Source organism: Mesoplodon bidens (assembly GCF_964165515.1).
Source record: "Mesoplodon bidens genome assembly, chromosome: 16".
In the NCBI taxonomy this organism is placed as follows: Eukaryota; Metazoa; Chordata; class Mammalia; order Artiodactyla; family Ziphiidae; genus Mesoplodon; species Mesoplodon bidens.
The window spans coordinates 37312796-37326226 of record NC_138173.1 but is presented as its reverse complement, the minus strand read 5'-3'; the positions used below and the strand labels follow the sequence as shown (position 1 = coordinate 37326226).

General features: G+C 34.9%; 1 protein-coding gene across 3 annotated transcripts in view; it reads right to left on the bottom strand.

Moving 5' to 3' along the window:
* Positions 1-13053, bottom strand: part of TMEM67 (transmembrane protein 67) — a 43899-nt gene extending 30846 nt beyond the window's left edge. For 2 of the 3 annotated variants that reach the window (XR_014017741.1, XM_081258296.1), the window contains exons 1-9: positions 12804-13053; positions 10902-10990; positions 9138-9231; positions 8321-8420; positions 6730-6799; positions 6564-6638; positions 2315-2377; positions 674-828; positions 451-559 (exon numbers count right to left, since the gene is read on the bottom strand). Coding sequence is in view for 2 of the 3 variants with exons in the window: in XM_081258296.1 (XP_081114422.1) it covers positions 451-559; positions 674-828; positions 2315-2377; positions 6564-6638; positions 6730-6799; positions 8321-8420; positions 9138-9231; positions 10902-10990; positions 12804-13029 (981 nt within the window). In the remaining variant the exon portion in view is untranslated. Of the gene's footprint in view, positions 1-450; positions 560-673; positions 829-2314; positions 2378-6563; positions 6639-6729; positions 6800-8320; positions 8421-8677; positions 8772-9137; positions 9232-10901; positions 10991-12803 lie in introns of those variants that run through there. The other variant, XM_081258297.1, reaches the window with a different exon arrangement.
* Between the last annotated feature and the right edge of the window lie 378 nt (positions 13054-13431).

Below are 13431 nucleotides of genomic sequence, written 5' to 3'. Positions count from 1 at the left end.
TTGAAACCTGTTAAATGTGTGTGTATATGGGGGGTGAGTAGGGGAGGGAAAAATCTGTTCTTTCATTCTAGAAAGTCAAAAAGTTGAGGTAAGAATTTGGAGCTGTGAAGTGCTAAGGAAAGGCATAAGAATCCCAGTCAATCTTTGGAAGCCCTTTTTAAACATGTGGAGATACAGGACAGAGACGGCTTTGCATATGGTGATGAAACCTGTCCTTCCCAACCCCACAAGTACTACTTGCTGCCATAATGACATAATCCAGAGGTATCATATACTCAAGTAAGGCAGCTAAACTTTATATTTTTAGTTCCTCAGCAGCTAATATTTAGATTTAGTTTAGTAATTAAATTTTTAAAAGCCTATCAAGAATTATGACTAGTAATATTCTTGTTACCTTTTAAAATTGTAAATCAAAATGTAGTTATCCTTCAATAATATAGTGACTTGTACCTGGTTTTCCCCTTTAAAACTGAAATTTGTAGGAAGAGGTGTAGTACTGAGTACTTGAGGTGCTAATCCTAGCTGGTCTCCATAGAACAGCCATGGAAGATTCTGTCTCCTATAAACAATCACAACTGTTTTAATAATGGGGAACAATTCTTAATATGTATTTGTGACAGTAATTGCACTGAATTTCATCAAAATGATGGTTCGTCAATTAGAATAGCCTTACCAAAATGAAACAGAATGAACAGTGCCCAGTCCAGCAGTATTTTCAAAGATAAACTGAAACAGTCGACATGCATCAAAAGTGGTAGAGTCATAAGAATTCATATTCATCACACACATATTTCCAAGAGCTTGGCAGGATGTTAGATTGGCATACACCTACAAGAGAGCAATGACAAAGAAATGTATGGACTTTAACATCCTAAGCAAAAGTTGACATAAAAATTATGCTCGGTTTTAACTTTACCTATTCTGCAAATTCTTTTTTTGGATATTCTTTTGCTTTTAATACCTTTCCTCTAATTTAAGTAGAAAAGAACTTTCTATATGGCAGATAAATAATTTGTACATTTTAACTGTAAATTTTAGGTGGAAATATAAAGACAAGCAATTAAAAGAAGAACTAACAGCATGACAGTTAAAAAAACTATTATGCAGAATAATTATTTTTGAAAGAATAATAATTTGTTCCTATATTAGAGCTTATGCATATAAATCTAATCCATTTTAAGTAATTTGTTTATGAACAGCAAAATAAGATCATTTGTTGAGTTTGCTCTCAAACTTCTTTTTCAGTTTTCCCTTTCAGGAAAAGACCACTCCATTTTTAGTTATTCAAATAAAAATCACTGCAGTAATATTCTTTCTCTCCCTTCTCGTATCCAGCTCCTCATTAAATCCTACTGGCTCAATCTTCAAAGTATATCCAGAAGCTAAACATTTCTCATACTTCCATGGCACCACCCTGGTCCACGAGTCCACTTTCTCTCACTTGGATTACTCTAATACTCTCCTAAATGGTCCCCTCGCTTCTGTCTTTGCCCCAACAAAATCTGCTCTCCATATTAGAGTGATCTTTTCAAAACCTGAGGTCAACCATTGTCTTCCTTTGCACATAATCCTCTACATCCCTTCCAGTAAACTCCAAGTCCTCACCATAGTCACTCCCTTCATCTGTGAACTCATCTCTCCACTTTCCCTGCTCACTCTGCTCTAGCCTCTCAGGTCTCCTTCCTGTTTCTTTAGCATGAACACCAGAGAACTCCTGCTTTGGGACTTCTGCACTTGCTGTAGTCTCTGCTTAGAATACTCTTCCCCTAGATATTTACAAGGCTCTCTTCTACTTCCTTCAGATCTTTACTCAAATATCACGCTCCCAGAGATGCCTGTCCTGACCACCCTCCCTAAAACAGCACCACCTTCCACTCTCTATGCTCTTTATCCTGATTTACTTGTCTTCATAGCACTTAGCACCACCTAACATTTACTTACAATATAATTCCACGAGGGATTTTTCTCTGCCTTTTCCTGAAATAGATAACTTAAAAGATTTGAGAACAGGGCGTGGCATACAGTAGGTCATCAATAAACATTTACTAAATGATAGTATGAATCAGTTTCCCCTAACATTCAATTTCTGCTGAATAAGTTTGGACACATTCAATTTACGAATAATGAAATGTGAAATGAATAACATTTTCTTTAGTGTTCTCTTTCAGTCCACTTAGAAAGGGTTTATTTTTCTTATAGAAAATGACCAAGGAGATATATCTACTTAGAGAGAAAAGTTTTATTAACTGGGGAAAAAATGGTATCACAATTCTTTGAAATGAAATAAAATTATTTTCTAGAAATTCTAACATACCCAACAAGCAGCTGCTGATGATTGCAAATACTCTGCAAACCATTCTGAAGTGAAAGACATGCCCTGTAAACACAAAGATGAATTTTAGTTTTAAGTTCAAATAGAAATTCCTTAACCCTACACTGTTTAGAAGACATTAATATGCATATTGCTGAGTCAGAAATAACTAACATTACTTTCTCAATATTATCAGAAAAATAGATTCTAATGGGAATATAAGAATTAATTCTAAGCAATGTCAGTAATTACAAATAGGACTGAATTACAAAATCACATTACTTAGGCAAAGGATATAAGGAAACAAAGTATGTCTATAATAAAAAAAAAACAAACCAAAAAAACATTATGCCCATTTCACTAAAACAAAAAACAAAAATCAAAGTGCAAAAAAAGAAAAACTAGATTCTGACTTAGTATTGGTTAATATTTGCTGATTTAGGATTATTACACTGTATTAAATTGGCAAGTAATAAAAAAGAAATATTTGTGAATGATTTCTAAGCAACTGGAGACTGGGGATATACAGAGTAACTAATATGTAAAATCTCCAAAGTGGTGATTCTCAAACAATGATGGGTATCAGAATCAACTGTGGAATTTCCTAACAACAGAAAATACTTGGCTTTATTCTAAACCAAATGAAACAGAATGTCTAGGATGAGACCAAGGCATACATGTGCTCTGAAAGCTGCAGATACAAGCCTCTAGTTAAGCACCACTATCGTAAAGCTCATCTGCATATCTTGCTAAAAAATGAGACACCGAGAAGCACCATTCAGAATAAATTCTCTGAACATGGACAACGGAGATAAAACCAAATTATATGAATCGTGACACCACAACTGTCAAAGAAATCTAAAATAAAATGATGAGTCACTTCATTATTCATTATTTTCATCTCTTCAATAAGCAAAAATTCTCATTTTGTAAGAAAAAAACCTATGCATAGAAGGTTGACTAACACACACAAAAAAACTGAGTAAAAATGGAAAGCAATAACAACAGTACTGGCAAATGCATATAAAATGAAGCCACAGACAATGCCAGTGATAAAGTTGTATGATCCTTTGTAAAACAATATCCACGGAATTTTTAGAAACACTTAGGAAATTTGTTTTAAAGCAACAATCTCTCCAAAAGGAAAAACACATCTTTGTGCATAAAATGGTTGACAGCAATATTATTAATAACAGAAAACCTAAATAGTCAATAGACATACAATTACATGAATTTCAATGCATAAACTAGAGTATTACGTGACTATTTAAAATTATAATTACATTGGTTGAGCCTGGAACACAGTATAGAGAAACCAAGGTAGTGTCTAAAGACTGAAAGAGACATGTCAAAATAACACAGGGGCTATACCAAAGGGAAGTCCAAATTTGAGACAATTTGAGCTTTGAAAAGAAGAATAACAGTGACAGATTATAACACACTCATGATACCTGGAGTTTGCAGTAAAGCAAAAAAAAAAAAAAAAAGCACAGAGAGAAAAGAAAGCACTCTTTATAGAAGACTGCTAACTAAAAATATAAAGGGAACAACAGAATTGTGAAATCATTTTGAAATAACAAATTTAATAATTGATTCAGGTAAGGTTCATCAATAGCTGCTAAAACAGATATGTACATAGTCTGAAAGTAAAATCTCAGACTAACTTATTACTCACAGTACCTTTCCAATGGAGAGAGGTGGCAGACAGCACCATGACCAGGCAGCCAATTTAGCACCACCACTAACTGGACATCCTGACATTATGTGCTCCTTGTTGATGCAATGGGCTATACACAACACCTATATCATATTTTTGCAAAAACACATTTCACTGAGTCTAATCATGAGAAAAATCCAGAGTGTGGAATGCTCTACAAGAAAGCTGGCCTTGACTCTCCAAGAGTCAATGCCATAAAAGCAAAAAAAAAAAAAGCCAAAACAAAAACAAAAAACCCAAAAAGCAAAACAGAACAAGGGTCTCTCTGTTCTAAATTAAAGGAGACTAAAAAGATTAAGTCAATGCAGGGTTTTTCACTGATCCTGGGTCCCCCTTGCCAAAAAAAGTGGGGAGGAATAAAAGACTTTATTGAAACAAGTGGGGAAATTTGGATATGAACAGTATATCAGGTAATTCTATTATATTAATTTTAATCTTATTAGGTGTGATACCAGAAAAATGCCCTTGTTCTTAGGAGTTACATAATAAAGTATTTAGGAGTGAAATGTTATATAGCTACAACTTATTTTCAAGTGGCTCAGAAAAAAATATGGATTTGTATGTGTGCATATGCATACATTCACATACACAGAGAGAGAGAAAGCAAATGTGGCAAAACATTAATAATTGGTTAAACTACTAAAAGATATATGCACAGTTATTATTTTTTTCAACTTTTCTGCAACTTAAAAATTTTTCAAAATTAAAGTTGGGAAAACAAACCAAGATGTAAGCTGTTTTTGGAAAAAGGGAATGGGAAGACACTGATTCATATATTTGGAAAGTTTTTATTGATTGGTATATTACTTGAAGAGGATTGGATGTCTCTCTTATAAAATTATATAAAACTATAGGATAAATACAGAAATAGTTATAGATGTGTGTATGTATATACATAATGTGTGTATATATTTTCTAGCTATGTCTACTGAAGAGCCCACAACAGTGAGAGGCCCACATACCGAAAAACAAAAACAAAAACAAAAAAACCTACCAAATACAAAGGGAAACTGGTAACTTAATAGCAGATGTGGTGAGTTTACAGCAGGAGGTGACCATTAGGTTGATATCACCAGTGGTGGGACAGATGGACATCATGTGTCTCCTGATGTGACGCAATGGATTGAGAAGAGCACAACATCTTTTTTGTGGTTTCCTGCCAGGCATGCCCTAATTATGAAAAAAGACTGGATGGACCCAGGTTGAGGGTCACCCTCTGTATTGTAAGGCCTGTAGTCTTCAAAACTGTCGAGCTAGGGGACTTCCCTGGTGGCCCAGAGGTTAGGATTCTGGGTTTTCACTACTGTGGCCCAGGGTTCAATCCCTGGTCAGGGAACAAGATCCCACAAGCTGTGTGGCATGGCCAAAAAAAAAAAAAAAAAAAGTAAAATGACAAAACTGTCGAGTTCATGAAAGGCAGGGAAAGACTGAGGACCTGTTCCAGACTGGAGGAGACTGAAGGGGACATGACCTCTAAATGACTGGTAATCTGAGACCAAATATGAAAAAGAGACATTGTTGGAATTTTTGGCAAAATTATTTTTACTTATTTTGAAAAGGAAAAAATGAAAATTAAAGGCCTGCAAATTGATAATGGTATATGTCACTATAATCCGAGACTGGAGAAGAATGCCCGAGAAAACATGAACCTGATTACAAACGAGCCAATTTTTGGATGATCTTAAGCTCCCTATGTATATGTCTATTTTAGTGTTTGTTTTTCTGCAAATATTTGGTACTTGCCTGTAATCTCACAAGACTATACTGGAGGAGAGGAATTTTTGCTTTATTCCTGAGGATTCCAGATTCCACCCTCATCACAGCTATCCTTACAGCCCCCCTAGTCACTCCCATTTATTCAGTGATGATTGTAGCAACCAGATCCTAGCCTATCCACACAAGCTCTACTCATTAACTGACTCCTAGTTAGTCATCTAACTCCTATTCTCTCGGACTGATGACCTCCTCAGTTCCAATTCATCCACTTCCCATTTTACATCCCAGATCTTGTCATCTCCAGATTCTGTTGCAAAAGCTCTAACTATATGCCATCACATCATCTATAAACAAGGAACTTGGCTGGATACAAATAACCCTCAAATCTCCAGTGACTACCATGTACAGGCTCTGTGAGGTAGGTATTATTATACCCAACCTACAGACAATAAAACTGACGTTTAGAAAGTCCAAAGGTATAAAACTAATGACTGGTAAATCCAGGGTTCAAATCTATAGAGTCTCTGGTACTCTTAACTATATTATACTGCATTCTTTATAGGATCTATAAAAGACCTTTCCAGCTTAAACGTTCTGAGATCCACTGAAAAAGAAATGAGCTAAGGTAGAGAAGACAGCAACTGTACTTATAAATTATAATGCTGAGTTGTGGTCTAATGTTTCTTATTGACTGATAATTTCTGTTTTAAAGTGATTTACACATAAATGTTTCTCATTTTAGCCCCAAATTAATTACCAAAGGAAGAAATGCAGAAATATCCTTAACAATAGAACAAAAAAAAACTGAAGCATACTCACAAGATCTCCATAACGTGCAGCTGAAATCATACGTGGAGGGAAATTCCCTGTGCTGCTGAAACATAATCCCCCTGTCTTCATTAATAAATAAGAAAAAAAACGTTTATGGAAGAATATAAGTAATTTAATTTAAAAGTATATACATTATCAATTTGATTAGACTTACTAAAATGTTAGGTTCTGAACACACACAGGACCTGCTGGTATTAATGAATGTTGGTTCACATTGGACACACCTGTCAATATAACAAAAATAATTTGTTAAATGTTAATAAATTACACTAGCCCTAATTTAATTGAAAACTTGTCTTCCTAACTGATTAGATTAGAATAGATTCATTCAACTAAGCAATTACTTGTAATGAAGTAAACATATTAAAAGTATTAATGCTGATATACTACTCTTTGTATTACAAGGCAAGGTATAAATAAATAAAATTAACCAATAATAGGCGAATATTCTTTTGAAACCGCAGGTAATATAAAATAAATAGTATTGAATAGCAAAGATGGTTAAGTCACTCAAATAACAAAAGAGCCCAACAAACTCATATAAATGAAACCAAATCCATTTTTATAAGTAGTTATTATCTAATATACTTTGCTTATTTTTCTGCCACAAAGCAAAAAGGTAACATACGCTGAAAAGAAACGAGTATCTATACCCTCATCAAACCTACAACAAACACTCTTAAAGTCTTTTCATCGTCTTTATTTATTTTAGGAAAATACTTTATATTTTTCATTAATGAATGATATAGAGGGAGGGAGGGAGGGCAGTGGACTAGTGGGGACACTGATAGGTTTCTATAGGTACTCATTACTTACAAAACAGAACAGGTAGGAGGAGGAGCTGGGGCACAGCACAGAACTCAAACTAGGCTTAGGGAGGTTTAAGAAGGGAGGAACAGGGGATCAACCCAGTAGTAGGGGATCAACCCAGTAGTCTGTATTAGGATGCTACAAGCTAGGTCAGCCTGAGAGAAAAGATGATCCAACACTAAGTATCCCCAGGAGAAACTGCTCAAGTATTTTCTATCTCAAATTTGGGAACTGAGAGAAAATGGTATTTAGAGGGAGGTCAGCATGTAGGCATCTAAAAAAATAGGGATGATGTGTTTGAGTTAAAGAAAGGGAGGGGTGTGTGTGTGGTGTGCAGGTATGCATGCATAAATGGGGAAAAGGAAGTAAGAATAAGGCTATAAAAGAATAAAAAGAAAAGAAAAATAAAAAAATAAGGCTATAAACCAGGATACCTGGGTTATGATAATTATCATCACATTTATTAACATATTTTTATGTAATATAATATATAAAGATAGTACCTAGTATATAATAAGTAGATTGCAAATAAAAGTTACTATTATATACTATGCATTATATTATAGATTATGTACAAATTACATGACAAACAAAAATAGCTACCTTTTACTGAGCACTTACTCTGTAGTACTTAGCTAAGAACTTTAGATATGTAAAATATGTTTCTGAGCTGTGGTAACAGCCTATGAAGTGGGTGGTATGTCCCCATTCTGAAGACAAGGAGACAGACTTATCGAGTGAGGTCAAACAACCAACAAGACACTGAAACAAGAATTAAACCCTATTCTGTCTCATTTTCTGCGCCTCAGCTTCTTTACCTGTTTATTTCTATCCTTCCTTGGGTTATTGTGAGGAGCAAGGAATCTGATAGGAAAGGCACAGATTCTACATAAATATAAGATATTAATGAAGTCAGCACCCAGCACACCGCTTACCTGTTTCCTAAAGCATTTGCTATTGTAAAAGAGTTTTCACTTTCCTCACAGAGCTTACAAGTTGCTTGAGACAACAATGTTCCATTAACATCTCTTTCCACTAAACAATTTAGAAACAATAAGATGTTAACTCATAGTCAATATATAAGCTTCTATACACTTAGTAAAACCCAGTTGTAATTATTATTCTAGTAATTCTCAAAACAACTTGTTTGCATAAAGACATGTCAAGCACCATCCATAATAAAGTATCGAAAAGTGAAGCCTTCCCCATTCCCACATAAAAAATACAGAAAACAATTTCCAAATCATCATCATCATAATCAATTAATATGTTTTCCTCAGAGAATTTCTTACCTCTTACCTGCATGTTCCTGTTACACTGGATTTGGGGAAACAAGTATTTTCATAGACTTCTGATAAGTTTCACAACTTAGAGGGCTTTTGGTGGTATCTATTAAAATTGTAAATTCACATACCTTATAATACTACAATTTCATTTTCAGATACCTAACCCACAGAAACACTTGAACATGTGCATAAGAATATTCATCAAAACATTATTTGTTAGAAATAATCTAAATATTTTAAATAGCAAAATGCTATGAAATACCATGGAGTGGATTAAAAAGAATGTGGTAGATCTAACAGATCATACCATTAACTGAAAAAAATATGCTGGAGAACAATGTTTTTGGTATGAAATATTTACATAAAAAATACCACTTATATTTCCTGTGGTTACAATGTATACAATGTACATTAAAAACAGGAAAAAAAAAGTCTATAAGGACACATTCTAGAATCTACTTCTTACCTAAAATATGGCCAGTGGGACAGTGGCATTTTCCTTGTGCAGTTAAACCACCAGGGCAAGAAATACAGTTCCAGCCATCTCCAGTAACACCTTTCTAAAGTAAAAAAAAAAAAATTATTTTCCCTTTCTTAATTAATGTTCTCCTTCTTAATTTATCATGTAAGTTCAAAAAGCCACAACAGTGTACAATTTTCAGGAGATATGCAAATAAATTATATAAATATGAGCCACATAAAGATTTCCTGGATAGACAATTTGTGCTTATATTCAAAAATCAAGCTATACATTATTACTACAAGTACTGACTACTATATTATTATTACTGTTAAGTACTGACTACTATTAACTCCAGGCAATTCTTTCTTCCTTATGATTTTCAATTTAAATGAGTCCTTACTCTCATAATTAATATTGTCATTCAGTTTTTCCATTTACAAAGGAAAAATGCAACGAAATTCAACACTATTTAATCAACAGATAGCCAATTAATAGTTTAGTCTTACCTGTTCTAAAATAGTTATTCTAATTTTTAAAAATTCAAATATAATAGCTTTTAACAATTAAATTATGATTTAAAATGGATGAATTTTATGGTAAATAAATATACTTAAAGTTGTTTAAATTATGAGATCTTTCCTTATATCCACTAATAGTTTGTACTAGTAAAGGTTTTTGATAAAATATGACATCATCAAAAATTGGGCTTATAATATTATATGGTTTAGAAAAAAACCTGGGGTAAAAATACAGTAATTTTATTACAAATATGGATGTAACCAAAATTAATAGTAAACAATGGTAACAACAAAACAGTGCCACAGATTATTTTAGGTTTTGGTTGAAAAGACTGGATATATCAAGAAATGCTCCTATATTTGTTGGTACATTTATACATGTAGGACTATTTTAAAATTATGATAGCTTAGTAATGTCACTGAAAAATAAATCTGCTTTGGCACCATTTCATATTAGCAGCTTTTTATCACTGTAATTCAGCTAGGGTCAATGTTTCCAAAAATATAAAGTTTCAAAATGATCATCAAACCTGTAAGTACTAGTCATAAACAAGGACTGGTTTATATATTAAATATTAAATTCCCAGACTCAATTTTTTTAATACAATAATGAGAAGAAACATTACTATAAAGGCAGAACTGGCACACTGACTCCTAATTACCCAAAATGATTCAAAGATATATTTCTGTTAATTAAGAATCATCATTAGTAACTATTAATTTACTAATTTTCCAAAAATTATGACATAATGAAATGATTAACAAAACAGCAACAGATATTAACCTATTTACTGATGAAACTGGCATTTCATGAACTTATCACTCAGATATCATTATGAACATGAATCATTATATAAAACTGTTGACGCTAATTCTAAGACACTGAACTCACTCTGTACCAAATGATACACACATGTAAAACTGCTCTAAATATGTATCATTCACTCATCTATTGATATTTGCTTTTATAACTCAGTTTCTCTATGAAATAAAAATAGACACTCAAATTTTCACAGCTTTGTGTTTTTTCAGATTTCAAAAAGTAAAGCAATATCTTTGTTTTTTTCCAAGTTTGCAAAATTTCATTGATCTCCCAAAATTTACTCTAGTAAAAACAAAGTTGGCTTAATAATTTTAAAATCTGTGGTAAAATATTAGAGTACAGCATTAAATTGTAGTTTAAAAAACAAAGGTATTTAATTTACTATTTTTTACAGTAAGATTATTTTTTAAAATAAATACTCCATACCATGTTTTCTGGGCACTTTTTACAAATAATATCAGGTCCTCCATTATTAGAGATCATCTGAAATCCTGGTAGACACACACATACAGTTCCTAAAAAGAAAAGAGCCAATTTTGACCTTGATAAATAAAACTCTAAGATAGGAAAATTTTAATAACTCTTAAGATTTTGAGAAGTAGTAGTTAAGAGCAAGACAGCAGAGGGACTTCCCGGTGGAGCAGTGGTTAAGACTCTGCGCTCCCAATACAGGGGGCTGGGGTTTGATCCCTGGTCAGGAAACTAGATCCCACATGCATGCCACAACTAAGAGTTTGCATGCCACAACTAAGGAGCCCACAAGCCGCAACTAAGGAGCCCTCCTGCCACAACTAAGACCCAGTGCAACCAAATGAATAAATATTAAAAAAAAAAGCAACACAGTGGAGCCAGTACTGCCTAGGTTCTAATATTGGTTCTGCTACTTAGTTGTGTGACCCTGAACAAGGTACTGAACTGCTCTGTGCTTTGGCTTCCAATTTGGTAAAATGGGAACAACAAACAGTACCTACCTCACGGGGTTAATATAGGTTAGTTATTATCTGTAAAGGTCTTAGAATCCGTCTGGCACACAGTAGGTATTGTGTTTGCTACCATTTGAAGTGCAAGCATAAATAAACTATTAAGTTATAACTATTAAACTAATAACCAAACTACTGATTAACTGCTATGGGGGATTTTACATTTCTATTTCATCCAACCATACACATATATTCAATGAATTCAAATTTACTTTGTCAAAACAAAACCTTATTAGGAAAGTTATCTCGATTCAAATAAATCACTGTTTTCCTCTGTTTGGAAAGATAGTAAACTTTATGAGATAATCACTACTCAATTTGCTGGATAGGTAAGGACAGCATTCTCTAAGAAGGCTTTAAGTGGATACAGCACCCATAGGAATCCATGTAGTAGAATGTTTATGATATCAGGGTTCATAACTATGTACCTTACACTTTAGAGTCTGGGAAATGCTTTCTCATTCATATTTCCTCACCTGAGAATCCTGACCTGTCCTACACAGTGACTTAAATAAAGATACATCAAATTTCAAGATGACAGAAAGTTAATATCTGGGTGCCCAAACCGAGATTAAAAACATTCTAAACTTTATAATATGGGAAAAGTCTTATTCTGAGCAGTTTCAGTGAGGACAACTAGGACCAAATGATGAACGTCTCAAGAAAAAAAAAGTTAAGTTTAATCTAAAGAGACTTTAAGGGCAATCAGTAATATTCAACAATGAAAGGGCTAAATCCTAGGGAAATCTATATTACGGACAGACTGCATAGTGGAAACACATAGGTCAAGATTGAGGGCAAAGAGACAGGAGTTCTTCCTGTCCCCAATTTAGAAGACAAAGACATTACGACCTCATCTGGGCTTCCATTTCCGTATCTGTAAAACGAGAAGACTGGACCTGATTACGGTTAAGGTCCCTTCCAGCTCTAAATTCTGGGATTTGAAAAGATCAAAAACGATCAAAGTTTACAAGCGCTAATTTGCATTCTCTCCCTGATCTGTTCTGTCACCTGCTTCTCTGCACCTCAGATTACTTCTCTATTTTTCTTCCTTCGGTAGTCAGCTTTCCAGGTGCCTCCCTAAAGACCCCCCCGGATGAGGAGTTGGGGACTGGAGCCGAGAAATTAATTACGACAGCCTATGAGGTAACAGACTCGGGGCTTCCCCAACCTCACTCGTTGTGTGCAAGCTTCAATCCTCCAAGGAAACCCTCCTCTCAGGCTTTGGCAGTTAACCTTTCTGAAACATTCTTCCGCAGACGAAAAGATATTTTAGTGACGAGGGGTCTGGGGACAGCATCAAGGCGGAGGTTTTACTTTGGCTAGGGCCCATCCCGGACCGTCTCACCTCGAGCATCCTGCCTCTGATTGGCTCCACACGCGACACAGGAGAGCGCGGAGATATCGAAGTACTGGTTGTGGCCGCACGTCTCCGGCTGCCGGAAAGGGAAGAAGAAGGTCTGAGCCTGTGAGACGGGAAGAAGGACCAACAAGAGGAACAGAGTCACACCCGCAGCGTTTAAGGTGGACCAAGCCGCCATTGCCAGCACAGTCCCGCGTTCGCCCTTCACCATGACGCACACACTAGCGGCCGCGCAGTCTCCGGCGCCCCATCAGCCTCCGCGACAACTCTGCAGAGCTGATTGGACAACTGCGGCCCGGAAGTGTCTGCCTGCGCTGCCTGGTTGCTAGGTTACCAAAGCCGCGGGAAGCTGGCTGGTCTGGGAAAAGATGAGTTAGAGGCAAGGTAACCCTGGAGCCTGGCAGGTAGGACCGGCTATTTAAAACGTTTGCTTCAAACTGTGCTATTCGACCCATTAGCGGGACGTGAAATCAGTTTAGGAGGTCGCGAAATAGATAACCACAGCAAAGAAAATATCTTATTATTATCACACAAATTAAGTATTGCTTCCTTAAACTGTTAAATGATATTTACATCAAAATTTACACAGACTAGGTCATTTTCGTGTTAAAGG